General features: G+C 37.1%; 1 protein-coding gene across 1 annotated transcript; it reads right to left on the bottom strand.

Moving 5' to 3' along the window:
* Nucleotides 1-2,227: 2,227 nt before the first annotated feature.
* LOC103712884 (AMSH-like ubiquitin thioesterase 1) lies at nt 2,228-17,785 on the bottom strand. Its single transcript, XM_008799577.4, has 14 exons — nt 17,442-17,785; nt 12,324-12,388; nt 12,055-12,130; nt 11,649-11,840; nt 10,553-10,653; nt 9,426-9,531; nt 9,304-9,350; nt 5,340-5,661; nt 5,074-5,163; nt 4,926-4,988; nt 4,772-4,846; nt 2,876-2,938; nt 2,725-2,777; nt 2,228-2,601 (listed from the first exon to the last, which is right to left on the bottom strand). The coding sequence occupies exons 1-14, from the start codon at nt 17,553-17,555 to the stop codon at nt 2,427-2,429; spliced, it is 1,542 nt and encodes a 513-aa protein (XP_008797799.2). The 5' UTR covers nt 17,556-17,785; the 3' UTR covers nt 2,228-2,426.
* Between the last annotated feature and the right edge of the window lie 235 nt (nt 17,786-18,020).

Raw genomic sequence — 18,020 nt, 5'->3', positions numbered from 1 at the left:
CTTGAAGCTGCCGAGGAGCAACAAGAAGTAGGAGGTAGCTGCTCAACTTTTCAAATGGCTGCTTCACTTCAGCCAAACCAGTGGCTGGGGTTTCTTTTTTGCTAGTATGCTCGGCTGATCGGGCAACTGGCTAAGAAAATTTTGGTTCCAACTCAAGATTTAATCGGTGGACGCTATAATTGAAGATCATGTCGGTCCAAGTAAAAAATAAAACTAGGAATTCCTTGGTTGTGCAACAATTGTCTCTATTGGGTCACAAATAATTAAATAAGCTAAAACAAGATTTCATTTTCAGCACATAATATCTCCTATGAGACTTGGACCTGATCCTGCCCACACTCCTGTTTTTAGCCTGGCTTTCAACCAATCTAACTCTTGAAAAAAAAAAAGAAGCAATTTACTTGGCAAAATTGGCAAGATGTAGTAGAATTTGTAGATCACTATATTGAGATCCAGACTATTGGCCATACTTAGACGACAAGTCGCTGTAGCTTGGTTTTGGACATGATGAAAATGGCCTAATGAACATGACATATATAGATCATAGATGGAGGACTCTAACAGTAGAGATGGAAGAAATTACAAAGGACCCTACAGTGGGCCCATGATCTTCAATTTGATTCCTAACCAACATTAGAAATCTAGCTAATGCGACATGTTTCATTCAAATAGTTTCTGTGTACGATGCTCGTACCAAAAGTGCTTTTCTAGGTTCGTCATGTTCTCCACCTACCAAGACCTTGAAATTTTTTTAAAGCATCCCTTTCCTTCAGTCCATTCTATTATGTTTTTATCCGGCAAGTTGCAAGTGCTAAAGGCGCCGGCTAGCCCAGCATATCCCTCGCGTTCAGTTTACTCTTAGGTCTTGCGAAGTTCTCAAACATAACAAAAGAAAAAAAAAATGCCACCTGCTATATTCAATTTATCCGGGGTGGGTCAGTTTCTGTACGAATCTGCACTCTTGTCTCCGAGTTGTGTCGTATGAACATTCCCTTGCAAACAACTTGACATGTATTATATTCCATAACTGTTAAATAGCTATTTCGTTCTACTTCTAAGATCTATAAATAAGTACAGTTTGACAAACTTCTTGTAATAATATAACCCAACATTGATATAACCCAACATTTGATAATTAACACAAATCGTTGTCATAGCCCAAATTAAAGCTGTTACCGGTTGTGCTCATTATCATATGCGTAGAAGATTATGGTAGTCTGAGAATAGGAATATCTCGACTGCTCGTTGAGAAGAACAGACGTTATGGAATCAGAGAGATTAGACGACTATGGTAGGTGCTGTGATCCTCTCACGATTTGGTGATTGGCCAACGCAAACGAAAGCAAGGCAGGCCGCTGCACCGGTGGGCACCGCCGCATCATGTCACCTCCACGCCGAGGCGCGTGGCTACAGGGTAGCCTCTCAACCCCACTTAGTTCTCTCTCTTCATGCCCCCTGCTCACCCTACACTAAATACAAAGGTCGACCATCCTAGCCATGCTATGCACATCTTGGAACTCCTCCATCAAACACCAACATATAATAATCCAAGTTCTTTTCTCAATCATGGCTCGAGACGTTCTTAATCACTTCTGCGAGATTTGAGTCCTTTGACGTATGAGAAAAGGAAAGCAAAACTGCTTGGATTAAACCCCAGCTGCCCAGTTGGTTCTCTGTCGCCGGGGCATTATTTGGTTTCCACATTAATTTAGTCGATGAACTTAAATAATGATCGACTTGGGATGCTTCTTCCTTTTATCCCAAACTACCTATTCAACGAGTACCTGAAAATTGGATCAAAGAATTAAGTACCTAAAGACCGCTTTTCAGCTTTCCTAAAATTTCTACGGAAGAATCATTCTCTAGTCCAACTTTGTAAGTGGCAGTAAAAGTTGTTTAATGTGTAATTTTATCACAGGTTCTTCGCAAACAGAAGCCTTAATCTCGGAAATCCCTTAAGCATTATCGGGTCAATTGAAAGAAAAAAAAATCAAGAACCCATCAAAACCTCCACTGTGCTCCGTAATCTTTCTATATCCACTGTCAATTTAATTATCTTGAATCAGCTTTGGACGAGAGTGCTTCCACCAGTGCAGAGAAACCAATTCCAACGATCTGAATCATTAATCATTCCACATTATGCATCTTGCTACCTATTATAAAAGCACTGCCAACATCCAAGAACAGCAATCAACTGATATTGCATACCAACAACAAAAATAAAAGCAAAGCCAGTTTTGGACCAATATGAATTGAAAACGATGAAATTTGATGAATCACGGCCTGAGTTACACTTGAACCATCTATTCTGTTATCATATACAGGAAAGCCAGCTTGATGATTCATCATATATATAGTCATGGAGTTGTACAACCAATGGACTTATCACATACATGATTTATTCCAGTGATGGAGGAAATTTATGTTCATCGAAGATCCATTACATCAAACTTCAAATTAGGGTTCATATAGACATATGAGCAGTGGTCATATATACGACCCCCATCCGGTGCCTCTTTATGAGGATGGAAACCACGCTGCTGGCATTGCCTAATGACCGACATGCCCCCAGGAGAGGTCAGTCGGAATATCCCATGGGTCCTGCATAAATTGAGAAGATTATTTAATCTCCCAGAATAAGAAGCAATTGCTCGTATGAATCTGATGGAAACAAGTAAATTACAAAGGCAATGTTAAAGATGGTTGATGTCTTGAAACTCTTACCTTGAACTATCCTTTGGTGCCATAACAATTGCAATAGCTTCAGGCAACATGATCTAAGCGAAGTACAAGAAACATGTTTAGAAGAGGAAAACACAATGAAAGTTAGAGAAACGTAGTTATAAATTGTCACGGAATTAGCATCCATGCGTACCTGATATGAATAGTGGGTGTGGAGATCAATCGAGGACATGAAACATGACTGTGTGGGATGTGTCTGTGCATTTAAAAATAAAGATGAGAAGCCATACTGCATCATAATGTGTGTATTATCAACTCATCCATCCGAAAAGAGAAGCAGATAACCTCTTGGGAATGTAAAAAATATATTTTATCCATAGATTAGTTTCTGAAAAAATTAAAGGACGATGTAATTACTCACTGTTGTGACATAACTCATACAATTAAAAACGCAAAAAAAAATAGAAAAAACCCGAAAGAAAAATAGTTTCAGACAAAACAATAATGACTATTTTATACATACATTGTCATAACCAGAAAAAGCATATTCAGACAACTAATGATAATAGGTCATCAGAAAGAAAAGGTCATAGAGAATTGAGGCCATGCCTGCTGGTGGAACTAGGATTTTACTCAAGGGGAGGCAATGTTTAGCAGGGACAAAACTGTTAAAAGAATGTCTGAAGACCTTCAAGAACCACAAAAATAGATTTTCAAAAAGAAGTAAAAAATTACAGAGAGGGCACTTAGTATTCATTGCTCATATCACTTAACCAAGGATTCATCCTTCAATAACATATAAGGCAAAAAACGGCTAGTTCCTCCTTCTATGATAGAGAGGGGGAAAAAATCAGCAATTAACAGACAAAAGTTAGGAGCCTGCACAGGTTTAAAAAGAAAAAAAAGACAGAAAGGTAGGAAAAAAAGGGAAAATAGCAATAAGAAAAGAAAAAAATCTACATGCATGTGACAGTTGGCTGGATAATGACCAGTTGACAGTTTGAGATAGAGTAATCTGGAAGGGGAAAAAGGAAAGCAAAAAAACACAACATTAAGGCCAGCTTTTACCCTCAAGAGAAATCTAAAATGGGAAAAAACAAAAACCAAAAAGAAAAAGAAGAAATTTCAAATATTACAAAAGAAAAACAAAAAGGAAGAAAAAATTGTAACTATAAAGGCCTAAACCTCATTGTTAGAGTCTCAAAAAACTGACTGAAACAACACAGTAATCAGAGAATTTTAACACTTGGTAAGTCAGTCAAAAACAAGTCTAAAGCAAGAAATATCAACTACACAATAGCATACCCTGGAAGTAGGGCTGTCAAGTGAACGTGCTGATTCTGGATCAGCTTGTGTTTAGTTAAACATGGCTTGCTAAATCAATAGATAAGCTGATCTTGGGTGATTTGCCTCATGTTTAGAAAGACTAAGGATGAAAAAAGAAAATAATATGGTCAGAAAATTCTCTAAAAAGGAAATATGAAGCAAGGAAATGTGCTGATCTCTTGGTAAATAAGCTCCAATTAGATGTAAGGGAAGAGATTTCTCTCACTACATTACCCTGAAAAATGAATATATATAGATTATAAATGCCCCCGCCAAAGGTGGTGCCTGTTCGAGGAGAGCGAATAGACGCTAGCTTGAAAATCTCCCCGTTCACACAGAGGCAGCATACATACACTAAGCTTCCAAAAGAGGATTATAACCTGATGTCTAACATGTTTAAAGCACCGACTATTCAGAGACTTGACCAGCCAGAAACCATAACTCATGCCAGTAAAGGTACTAGCAGACTGAAAAGTAGAAGGTATCAAAAGTAAACATGTACCCCTTTTAATATTTATAAAAATATGAAGGGAAAATGAATGTGATGTTCCTAATAGAGTACTTCAGAAACCAAACAAAAATAGTTACAACATGCTCACATATATTCCAATAAATACAATATGCAAGTCTATAAGAACTAGAAGCATTATAAATAAAATAAAACTAACACCCAAGAAGATGCTTTGGATATATTACACAGTTGATTCTGGATGCTATAACAAGCTAGGAACGAATAGAGTCATTTGCGGGATTAGGTTCTCACATGAATCCACCCAAGGGGAAAAAGTGATTGCTTGTCCTGGTAGTCAAATATTTCCTCTTCATTGGTTGTCTGACACTGAATGATTAAACAGTGATTGCTATTAAAATCAAAGAGTGTAATGCACAACAACATCAAAAAGCTATCACTATCTTACTGAATCAGATGTTGACTCCTGTTTGGGGATGATCAGATCTGTCACATAAAATTTTCTATTTTTCTGCAAAAACAAAACAATGCCCTGAATATACAACCAAAAGCTGCTTTCAGTTAAAAAACAAATTCTCAAAATCCTCGTCTCTTACAAGTGAACCTGCCAGAACACCACATGTTTCTAAATTTCTGACAGTATTTGACTTTGCAAGTCTCATAAAGCTGTCCATCATTGTTGCGGACTGCAAAATAAATATCAAAAACAAAGTAGATGATTAGTGAAAACATATACATGGAAAAAAATAAAGCATCAGAAAAATAAAAAAAATTTCTTTCTGTGCCTATGTTGTCCTATAAATTACACTTCAGAAAAACATTTGACATCTGAAGATCTAGAAGGGGGTGCACAATATCTCACTATGTGAACTTCCAAAGGAGATTCAGTCTGAACTAGTTCATCCTGCAATGATACTGTTTGCCCAGATAAGGAATTAGAAACTTCTGATGCGACAGGAACCATGTCTTGCACTTCTGCAAGGACAGGTGGAGGAGAAGGCTCTCTGGTGATATCCATCATAGGAGTTCCTGCAGCATCTAAGTTAATCATTGGACTTGGTTCAGCAGTGGGAGCTGTTCTATCATCATGCAATGAAAGAACCTCTTCAATTGTAGATCTTTTATTCCCTGAAGTACCATCATCTTTTATGGCCACAGGTTTATCTTCCACTGGCGGAATCAGGCTGTTACCAACAAAAATGTACTCCAGTAATATACTAAAATATGATAGCTTAGCACCAAAAAGATACAAAAGGAGTAAAAGAGAGGTACAAAGTAATAGATATATCTACACTAGGGGTGGGGGGTGGGGGGTGGGGGGGGAGGAGGGGAGGAGGGGAGAGAGGTAACATGTAATAGATATATCCCCACTCAGTGTGTCCTACCAGAGCATAGGGCATGAGTGAAATTAGAATTTCTAATTTGCAATTATGAGAAATATGTCTTCAGCTGCAACACAACAAAGTGATATACATGGAAATGGGTGTAGCTTATCCTCCTCTTTTTAAGTTGTACACAATCTTGGAGCAAAATAATGAAATCAAAAGCCATATGCTAAATGTTGGCCCAGCAGATGTTTAATGCAGCTTTATCATGTCTAATGTAACTCTATTCAGTTTTCTCATGAATAAGATGATGATCATTACTAACCATATGTATAGGTAGTTTACCCCCTTGTCCACCAACTGGACCAAGAAATAAATATTGGAACAATCGCTGAGTGGATTAAGATCAAGTTAAACATCAGTTGATAACACTGCTCAATCGTTTTTTGGAGCTGTTTTTCTTTCTAGTTGTGCTCCGTAGCTAATTCGCCTAGATGGATAAGGATTTGCAGAGCCTTCTTTTGTTTTTATTTTATGATTGAGCGCCAGAGCTAACTCACCTCAGTGTATGGCAGATAGGACAACCATAATGCTATCAACTAATACCTATGTAGATACAGTTTACATCCTAATGACTGTTCTAGACTACACCAGGACAACCTAGAAGAAATTGTAACTTATGTTCATGTTTATCAACCACTACTTTTGCATGGACAGAATTTTTGCCAAGGTGTAAAAAGGGTGTTTCAGTGCATAAGGCTCCCATCACTGCAAGGTCTGGGGAGAGTTAGATGTATGTAGCTTTACCTCCATATGTGGAGAGACTGTTTCCATGTTTCAAACCCATAACACCCAAGTCACGATGGAGCAACCTTACCGTTGCACCAAAGTCCGCCCTCTTTTGCCAAGATAGTGTAGAAATCTTGAGGGGACTTCCAAGAATATGGATAACAAAACCAATTTGCATCAGTGAATCTGAAAATTGAAGTCAATTCCATTCCATCAATAATAATTCTCTGACAGAGAGTGCTATGTGAAGCAGTAAGAAGACAGATATGCAAAAAAATCTAATCAACAATAATAGCTATGTCAAGGCGGGTTACAGCAAGATTTTGTACAGCATCTGAGATATTTCCATACCACTTTGGGTCATTATGAATCTCTATATCATTATCCTTCAACATTGGCAATTGCGGGTTATCGTATAGGAGTACACATGATTATGCATTGCTGGCGAAAAATTATTTTATCAGTCCACTTAACTTTTATACCTAATTATATCTTAGGTTTTCCAAACCTTTAATAATAAATTTCAGCCGTTTAGAAATGCACGTCCAGCTTGCAATAAAATACCATCTCGATGCAATACTCTGATGATTATAACTTTAAGTCCACATTGAAATACAGAAAACAATCATGGTTAGACTACATACACTGCATTGTTTTGAAGCATACTGGAAGTTAAATAATTTCAAGACTCTCCAAGAAACACTCTTGACATCTCATTACATACTGGTCATTCATACCTCAACGCACAAAAGAAGATGATCCTCATAGTAACCATGTGAAATACATAATGCATGCATCCTCATTAGGAAACCCACATTTCTACTTGCATCCATCTTGTAACAGGGAATGCTTCCAGCCTTTATATGGATCCATCTGACTATACTTGGTACAAACAGACCTCCTATCAATTATGCTTTTATACAGTGGGCATCTAAAAACTTCCTAATCTAATTTATTTTACATATTACACACTCTTGCTAACGACTATGCCTTTATGTAGTGGATTTATAACAATTTCCTCTGTCTTGATAAGCAACAGAGGATCTGCTTTAGCAACTTGGAAACAAACAGGTGTTATTTCCTAGGAAATCTTGATGCATGAAGATTGCTGCACCAATAAATTTGGCATGTTCTGGCAGTGTGCTTATTGCTTCCATAGATTAGGCACACCAAATGAAACATGTTTCCTCCATTGCATTATAGATCAACTCCACCACTTGCTTGCTGAAAAGGTAGAAAACTTAATAGGCAGAATAATATATCCCTGTTGATCAACAAAACCCTCAAATCTTCATCCTCAACCTATAGAGATCCCCTATATGATTATATGCACTTTCTCTATGCTAGAAATTTCCACTGGCATAAAAAGAATTACTATAATCATGATGGTAGCTGCCAGGTAACAGGGGCAGCACTTTATTCACATGCAGGAGAGGTGACTTGAAGATAGCAAATGAAGGACTAAAACCTGAGATTGCATATGTTGCAAATTATAAATAGCTTAAGATTGTCATGATAGTAGCAAGCAAAATCAGAACTTTGTCAGCATCACTAATGGGATTCTGAATGGCAGATCGCAGGTGTAAAGCTGGATAGAATTTGTGGGATGTCCTTCAAAAAGACTCCTCTTTAAGTTTGGATTTGGGATGCTTATGCTAAGTCTTCAAATATTGAAAATCATCGAGGTTTTCTCAACAGACTTTTCTTTTTTCAACATTATATAACTTGCACAAAATTTCTTAGGATAGGTTGGCATTAGTCCACCCTGAAGGCGTCTGTCCCTTGGCTATACATTAGCCATATTGTTGACATTTCATATAATTCTGCCCGCCTAGTGTCTTTTCTTTCATTGTTGAATATCTTTAATGGATATCAAGTCCAAAGGAGCAGGCATGTATCCATTAACATGTCCAATCATTTCTTGAACCGGGATGGTGGCAAGAATTTTTTTTTTCACTCCAACATAAAATTATGCAGATAAAAAGGTAACCAAGTAATCAGGCATGTCTGGTGAAAAGAGAGGTTATCGATGAACTTCTCATGAAAGGGAGTTAGGTCTTGTAATGCAGACAAGGAAAGGACAGGAATAAAGGCAATCATGCATAAGAGGCTTTATTAGGTGAGGGCAGATGAAAGAAATGAAAGGAAGAGGAAGAACGAAAACTAGGCAGTTAAGAGGGCTAACATCTACCAAAAGGAAGAGATGAAGGACAACAAGAATGGTTCCAAGAGTTGAGGCATTATGAGCCAGTGTTGCATTATTCTCCAACACTAATAACATGAATATAAATCAGCTCTTTGAATTATATAAAAGAAAGATGGAGGAAGCGGAAGAATTTAACAGAGGGGGAAAGGAAAATCTGAAAGGGAAGGCTGCAAAATTTAAGTCCATGGGAAAGGAAAATCTGAAAGGGAAGGCTGCAGAATTTAAGTCCATGTTTAGTCCTTTCCTCGGTTAAAATTATAATGTTGGAACAAAAAATTCCTTGCTAGTAACAATGACTGCTTTTAGGCCTTTAGCTGCAACATAATGAAGAATCGTATGCAGAGTCAAGAAAAATTATAAAATTTGTCATGTAAAAAGAAGATTGCCTTCTGATTAAATAAGAAACTATTGAAAAGTAAGTCACTATGTTAATTTGCCTTACCTAACATAGATGTTAATACTTCAAGTGAAAGAAGTACATTAGGAAAGTCAGTAAAAGTTCTAACCTTGGGATATTTATAGGACTCAAGTCCAAATTGCTTGGGTATCGGATCTGCATCAACAAAAAGGAAGGTCAATTGTGTTTTTTCATGATTGTGATACAAGTATTTAATGAATTAAAGTATACCCCTCTGTCAATACTGGGTGCCTTCCACTGTCCATGAAGCCCATTTGGACCCAAAATGGAGTGTCTTGATAGAGTCTCCTCATTCGGGCGTGGGATATTGAGAGAGCTACAAAAGAATGTCAACCAAAATGAGTGAAGCATTTTAGTCAGAAAAACGAAAAAGAACAAGAAAAAGGAAAGAAGAGTGAAGCACGAAGCAGGAAGATATCTAGTGATTATGCTGTTTCAAAACATGTTTTACAAAATGTCCAAGTTTTGAAACTGAATAACAAATGCCACTATTTCATGCTCACAGAAAATATAAAACAGTTCTTATGATTGAAATTAGCAAAAAAAAAAAACAGCCCATTGGTTTCATAATGGACAAATGGGCATGACCTCTTTATAATTTTGGAGCATATTTCGATTATCAAATATATTTGTTCCCATGCACAAATCATTTTTGCTTTTTAACATAATTCCAAGTATAAAATATGATATATTGAAATCTTCAATCAAATACAATCCCTCAAATCTCGTAGGTATAAGCTACAGTTATTTAAAAGAGATCCTTCTTATATCAGTGAATGAGTGAATCAACTAAAGTAATTTGCATTAAGAATATTAACATTAGGCGCATGTGATGCACATCTTTGTTGGAGGGACAGATGGCTTCATAGAATTCACAGCAGCCAGTCCCATCATAATATAGTAACCATAATACCATATAGTCCTATATCAAGCTAAATGGAAGTAATTATACTACTAAATTGTGATTACAAATTAAAATTTGCATTTCTTTAGAAACATCATGAGATGGATGATAATGGAAGGTAGACAGTAAACTCAAGTAATGGATATGTAAGCTGAATATGTTGCATTTAGGTCCAGCGCGCAAAAAGCTATTTGCAATCAGCACCATCAATGTAGCATAAGAAAAGAAAATGTTGGGCTACAGGTACCTTGATTTCACCACATAGGCGATAGGTTTAAGATAAAGAATATTAAGCATTGCAGTAATCAAATTATCATGATTCATGAAAGTAGAACCCCAAGCTTTGAAAAATGTGCGGACTAAATTTCACTTGTAGTTATGCTAAGTCTGCTGGCATAGGTAACATTTGTAGGCAAATTATTCAATGCCTTACAATTTGCGAAATTGCTCTTCTCCAGGCTTTGCTAGTGGTAATCTGTCACTCTGGATGACTGAATTCCAAGAGGTGCCATCTTGACCAACAATTTTGTGTACCTGCAATGTGGAACATATCCAGATAAATGTAATTTTCTTTGCCCTGTTCTTCTGATCCTATACCTTTCGGGGCATTATGATAATCAGTTATGAATAAGTTCATCGAGAATTCCCGAAAGGGATACTGGCCATGGGGTTTAGTGATGAGAGACAATGTTGGATGGAGATGATACTCAACATATCACTGGCATTGCAGTGGCAAATGTGGTGATGGAAGCTGGAGCTGGAAGGGATGCAAGCATGCAAAATGCATGCACATGTGCCAGAGAGAGAGAGAGGCGCCAAAGTAAGAAAATGCAAATGCAGCAGTGCAGGAGCTCAACAAGAGGAGGTGCAAGTTGGACAGGACTCGCGCAAGTTGGAGAGAGGAGGTGCAAGTTGGACAGGACTCACGTGCGCATGAGAGAGAGAGATGGAGAGAGAGAGGTACGAAAGAAAGAAACTGCAAATGCAGCAGGTGCAAGAGCTCATGATGCAAGGTGGAGAGAGGAAGGCTGGGGGAGGGCAAAGAGAAAGAAGGAGACAGACAGTTCTTTCTCAAATGAAGCAGCAGCGGGGAGAGCTAGTGAATAACTGATGACAGTGGCGACAGGGGCAGGACGAGATAGGAAATGGAGGGAATAAATGGAGTTTTGTCCGCTAAAGGTATGGGAAAGTGGGAGATTTTTTTCCTAAAAAAAAGTAATACTCCTAGGATGTTCAAGAATCACTTATTTAAGATTGTGCAGCCAGTCACAACCACCATTGACCAGTTAAATTTATAAATTCTGAACCATCCACTTCAAAAGATGGATAATTCAGAAATTTTTAAGTGCACCACAGAACTTCCCTATTTGTATAGGTACATAACGCATGCAGTTATGTACTATAAGAGTGTCGCCGAAAACTGTATGAGAGTAATCTTTTCTCAATTGTAGAAATGATTTGAAGAATTATATAGTAGTGCCAAAATGAAACAGCAACATTATCAGTATCATAATGAGACAAGGTCATACTTGACTCGATTTGCTAATTGTTAGTGTCTGTTTTCTTATTGGTGGCCACTCCAATGAGTTATCAACAAAACCATTTTGCTGAGCCTGGCCCCACTTATTTACTTGAGTTCTAATCCTCCTATTCAGTTCTTGGACCCGTTGTTGCATAACTGGCTTCAGTGCCTCCAGCTCATTCAGGGCATTTAATAACTTCTGCAAAGAGGATATCACAAGTCAAATAGGAATTCCATCAAAGAATAATTTATACTGCGCAAAGAATAATTCCATCTAGTAGGACATGATGAGTACAAAACACAGTACGATCACAACATATTAGGAAGATAAGCACACAACAGGAAAAAAAATGTCCACAGCAGGACTTATTGGAAACTTCAAACAAGCATGAACAATGAACAAAATGGCATACCTTTTTAAAATAAAGTCTTTCACTTTGTAGAGACACTTGATAGTCTCGATGATACGGTATAGTCTCAGTGATCAAACTGCAGTAGATAGAAATCAACTCATCCACTAATAATTAGACTAAAAAGAAATAATCAAGCATAACATGATAGCATCATGAAAAGTGACTGTAGAAAATGTTATGTGCTTCCTGATTCCAAAACCAGAAACTGGCGACGAGCCAGCTATATTCAAAATGTTCAAATAACATTCTATTCCAAATGATATACTGACCTTGAAAACCGCAAAAGCATAACATACAGATCAATAATATTGTTCTCCGCCCGATAGATATTAGCCTGCAGTGAGTAAACAATTTTAGAGATCAAAGATCGCTAATGTGAGAAAATAACTGAAGCCCCTTACCGAATAACTAATAAGTCGAATTAACTATAATATCGTATTGGATATACCAATAGGAGGGAACCTAGACAAAACATAGATAAGAATAATTCATGAAAGACAGAATAGAAGGCACGGAAAAGCACCTAACAGCCCAGAATATGTAGAACATTTTGGATTAAGTTCTTCAAATTATGTATTTTAACCAAGGAAAGATATAGGTTAGCCTACATATGAAGCAACCAGATCATGTGATTATCATTCTGATAGGCTAAGTCAAAACTTAAAATCTCAGCACTAGGCATTTCAACGTTTTATGATTCTTTCCTGCTATGAATTAATAATCTCATAACATACAGGTTGACGAAAAGAAAAATAAAAGAAAAAGGCAAAAGATTGACCATCCAGTCTGGAAGCATTATCCCATTAAGAAACAAAAATCGAAAAAAGAGCAAAGATAACTTTTAAACAGAATAGATGCTTCTTATATAACTAAGGAAAAGGTCAGCTTTTCTGGGGAGCAGGGGGGTGCACGGGACAATTTGATGCAAGTTTAAGCATTAAACAAATGAAACAGAAGTAATTCATAGAAAACCTGAAAAACCAAGCTTCAGTCTCCAAGAAGATGGATGTAGGCAATTGCCTGGACAATAAGCTAGATCAACTACTTGGGGCTCCAAGTATAGCTGGCCAGGGTTATCATGGTATGTGTATAGTTTCATCCTGTGTCGGCATGTGGCATGCAATGATATAAAAGATCTCCAATCTGACAAAGGTTTTGCAACTAGTATATGAAATTGTGCCACTCCCCAACTATTCTGATGGACAGGGAAAATCACCAATGACATAGATATTATAAAACACACTAAACAGGTCAAGCATGGAGGGAGGTTACAATAGTGAAAGTAATGTTGTGCATAACTGACGGGAATCTACTAGTCATGGGGGCTTAACATTTTTCTAACACCAGTAATGTATGTGCTGTGATCTTACATCTGGCTTATCAAATACATAGAGAAATGAACCACATTTAAAATATATACCACATTAAAAAGAACAACAGTTTTGAATTTAGAGAATACTCTGCTCTGATGCCGACTGTCATGCTCTCTACTGAAAATGTCTTTCCACCTTTCTTTCTATTTAAAGATAAATATTAACAATCCCTTTTGTTTTAGAACAAGGAAAAAATATAATATGCTCCACTTGCTTCTCAATCTGTGCTAACTCTCCACCCACCTCTTATGTCTCACTTCCACTTAGCTAGCAAGGAAAAGAAAAATTCAGCTCCTAAGAAAAGAAAAGAAAATTAATAAGAATCTAATAAGGGAAAAAAACTAATACCCTCCCCCACCCACCTTTCACTTTGCGCTCGCTCATCACCTGCAACTTCTCTCTCACTTCCAATAATGCGGAAGGAAAAAAGAAAATGAAATCCTGAATCTTGAAAAAGGGAAGAAAAACTAATTGGATTCTAATACAAAAAAAGGGGGGAAAATGCTCCTCTCGCTTCTCTGTCCACAGTTACCCTCCACTTGCCTCTCCTCTCACTTATACTAATTTAGAAAAGAAAAAAAGTCTGGCTTTCTGAAAAAGGGAAGAAAAAAACAATTGGAGAGATGTCAGTATTTTCTTCGGTAAATTCTGACCAACACCAAATTTCTGGCAACCTCTCTTCCTCCCTGACCCAACCATCTCCTAAAAAATAACAAAACAAAAAAATCTAATTCAATTCTAATCCTTATTTTCAGGGAGATAGAATGAAAACTAAAATAACAGCAATAAATAAATAAATAAATAAAAATCTCATTTTTCTCTTCCAAGACAACCATAAATTTATGGCTCTCTCTTCCCCTATTATGATCATAACAGTTCTCGAAAAGGGGGGTCTAATTCAAGACTAATTAATGTTTAAAATATTCCATCTCAATAAGGTAATATTTTCTATCTAAGTATGAAGCATCTTTTGCATAATAATATGTGTACATAGTAATATTTTTACTTCAATAAATTTTTTAAATGTAAAATAGTGTTTTATTTAAACTTTTTTATGTAATATAATTTAAAATTTTATGTTGTACATGCATTACACATCCCTCATTCCTAATAACTATTAAATGTCTCGAATTAAAACCTTATCAATATAGAAAAGAACTTCCCTTGACATATGATTATTCATCACCAATGGAACTCATCCCCAATTAATAAGCTAGAGATCCTCCCCACTAGCTCTAAGCCCTATAGCTACATTTGGTTGTGGAATAAATTTTGTTAGAATGAAGAAACGTCATCTGAGTACTTTAGAAGGGATGGACTTATTCCGCGGGATAAGGGTTTGGTGGCGTTGGTTGGAGGAATAAGTGGGAGGGGATAAGGACAGGGAATAGAGTACAACTAATAAGCATCCAATTTCACACTGATCTAGACTTTATCATAAGGACAAAAATGCCCTCCCACTTTCTGTGTATTTAGAAAGCAGATATGGGCAAAATAGTAATTACAGGGCTAATGTGGTAATTAGGCAGAATAAGCTTTCACCTAATTCTATGAAATAAGCCTATCCAAGCATAGGGTTAAAATAGGCTTATGATATAAGTTGGAGGGGTATCTCCTAGGACGGCGTAGGGACAGTGTAAGGCTATTCTGTTGGCCTCAAATACTGTTTGGCAGAATAAGTGGGGGAAGTGAGGGACATCCCCCACTTTTTCCGCAACCAAACAATGTCTAAAGGAATTAGAGGACCATGGCACATGGTGCCTTTTGTGGCTTAGTTTCCTTGAATACTATGGTCTTGTGATAATTCTGAGCAAGGAAGAAAATAGATCTTGTCAAATAAAACCTTCAAAGATGCTCGATATAGAACATCATTATTGCATATTAGTGTTTCCAATTAAGATCAAAGTCATCAAAACCTCAAACCATTTAGAAGAAGCTAGAAAATGTAAGAAAAATTGTTTACTTGTACCAAATAAAGAGAAAGTTGTTTGGGATGGAACCCAACAAGTTTATAAGTGGAAACCAAAGAAATCGGCTGTATTATTGTATCAACATGGATCAAAGTAATAAAGACCACTACAGGCCAGTCTGTAGCAATGCAGACCACTGACAATATGGTGGTAACTGGTAAGCATTATGCTCTTCGACCCAACATCACTACTTTCTTTTCGCACATACTTGATTGTAAGTAAGTCAACATTGCTAAGTGCCTGCTATCAACTACAACTACTTTTCTGACAGTATACCATAAAGAACTGAACAATAGAAAGAAATGATGTTTACATCTAGGGATCCAAAGCTTCTGAAATTTTGATCGACAATTACACCTACAGTAGTAGATCTGCTTCCTTCGAGTACTAAAGCCTAAATTAACAAAAGTAATATCTTTATCTTATTTGGAAGGGCAATTTTCGTTTCAAGATTTTTTGGAAAGGAAATAATTTAATTCTCGAACTTGCTACATTAAAATTAGACTTAGCCCAACATGCTAGAAAAACAGGAGACGAGCATCATCTTAACCAAGAAAAGAAATTTCTTTGATATCTTTAAAATCAAAGAATTTTTTTCAGAAGTTTTCATTGGTTAATATAGCAATTTTCTGTGCTCATCCAGAAAAATCCTCAACGAACCTAATGTTCTTTCCAAGGTACATCGTATCGGCCTGAACCGGATAATACGGGGCGTAACATACCGGTTCGGTACCAATACTCAGTACGGATGGCGTACCGATACTCGGTATACCAAAAAAACTCCGTATCGTACCATACTAACACTGTGCTAGTGTGGCACCAATACAGGGTCTGATTATATCTAATAAATAAAATCATAACACGAAGGTGATGAAGCAACAAATCAAATAACACGCTCTCGAAGATGATTTTAGAAGGACGATGAGTACATGTTGATGAAAAAAGCCCATGTTGATCACCATGCAAATGAAGGAGAACCTTTTTATGTTGCTCACTTGTTAAGATTAATTCTGCTGTATTTGCATTCACACCATATAACCATAAAGCTTAATTACATGAGTTTGCAACTTTGTCAACTTAAGACAAAAATAAACACAGATTTCGTTAAAACTCCTTTACTGATTTCAGAACCTCTAGTGAGCCAGATTCCAGTGCTAACTAAATATAGGACTTTCCCAAATATGCTATGTAATCATGAACCTTGAGAAAATTGTTACAACTCCAATAAACTTCACAAAATCTTCCCAAGCATGAATCCAAAAATTGTGACATATAAATAAGTAGGCTAAAATATTTTCAAGAACAAGGCTGATGCACCTAAAACATAAGACTAATAAAAGTGCTAAAACATGATAATTGCAGCGAAGGTATCTGTTTGGAGTGGAGCTTCCTAATGTCATCTCAGAAGACAACTTCTAATTGATGGGAAAATTTAATGCCATCAGATGTGCTACATGTTTGGACTGAAACTTCCTATGTTTTCTTGATGTTTATTGTCCAAGGGTTTGTTCAATTCAGTAAAAGCATGAACAATTTTGTATTTGCAGGTGTCTGTTACCTGAAAAATAAAGGATTTCCAATGAGCTCTGATCAAGTTAGATTTTCCAATTTCAAGAAAAAGAAATGGTTAATTTTTCCATTGGCAAACTCTTCTCTTCTTCCACTTGAGAGCACACCTTGGAATGCCATTCGTGAAACTGTCTCAATCATTCCATCCTTTTCTGTTAGTCCAAAAGCTTTGGTGATGGTAACGCCACTATAAATTCCCAAACTAAAACTAGTCAACAAGGCCTTATCTCGAACCACATTCAAGAAAACAATATCCCTATGACCAAAGAAATAATGTTTCAAATCTCCGCTAAACATGAACAAATCCTTATAAGTATTTCCCCGAATCATCCTGTTTAGCACAATAAATAAATCAAAAATAACGGATACCGCATACATCTAAATAAATAAATAAGAGACATGGGACGCGATCAAGATGCAATCTTTTTTTTTCACAGGATTAACAAACTATATCCAAGTCGAAAGAAAGAACGACCTGCTTGATGAGATTATCCGCGATCCGGTAGTAGTAACGGAGAGAGATCCGATTGTCCACATCGAGCCTCTGCGCGCTGGCCGCAATGCTGATTGCCCCCGAGGAAGACTTCATCTTAGGGTTTCCTCCTCCCTCCCTCCCTCCCTTCTCTCGTTCAATCTCTATTCAAGAGAGGAATCGCATTGGAATTATACCCTCCCTTTCTCCAAGATTGTATCAAAGGGGGAAAATAGGAACCCTAATCGCAGCGATCCAGGGCCTCTTCGAGGCCGTCGTCAATGGCGCGGGCGTCTGCCAGAGAGAGAGAGAGAGAGAGGGGAGCTTTTCAGAGGGGCAAATTGGGAATATCAATTTTCTGGTCTTGCTAATTATGATAGCTGTGAGGGTAGTTCTATATACACCCCCCTATTGCTCAGGACACCCCCCAAAAACCAAAAATAAAATACCCAAACTAACCTTTAGTGTAATTACCATATTGCCCTTGAAATTTTCTCATACACCCCCCTTCCTCCTCCTCCGTTTCGTTTTGAAAAGAAAAAAAAAAAAAAAAACCCCTCAAACCCCCCTAAACCCCTCGAT

This window comes from Phoenix dactylifera, chromosome 8 (genome assembly GCF_009389715.1).
Source record: "Phoenix dactylifera cultivar Barhee BC4 chromosome 8, palm_55x_up_171113_PBpolish2nd_filt_p, whole genome shotgun sequence".
Classification (NCBI taxonomy): Eukaryota; Viridiplantae; Streptophyta; class Magnoliopsida; order Arecales; family Arecaceae; genus Phoenix; species Phoenix dactylifera.
Note: the sequence above shows the minus strand (reverse complement) of the source record. Positions and strands in the feature narration are given on the sequence as shown.

Excerpts from the sequence above, each read along its gene's own strand:
- LOC103712884 (XM_008799577.4), bottom strand. The coding sequence starts at position 17,555 with ATGAAGTCTTCCTCGGGGGCAATCAGCATTGCGGCCAGCGCGCAGAGG. Across the intron at positions 4,989-5,073 it reads GTGTTCTGGCAGGTTCACTT|AAAAATAGAAAATTTTATGT; the intron begins GTAAGAGACGAG and ends TTGTTTTTGCAG. Across the intron at positions 2,939-4,771 it reads TTCCCCTTGGGTGGATTCAT|ACACATCCCACACAGTCATG; the intron begins GTGAGAACCTAA and ends TTAAATGCACAG.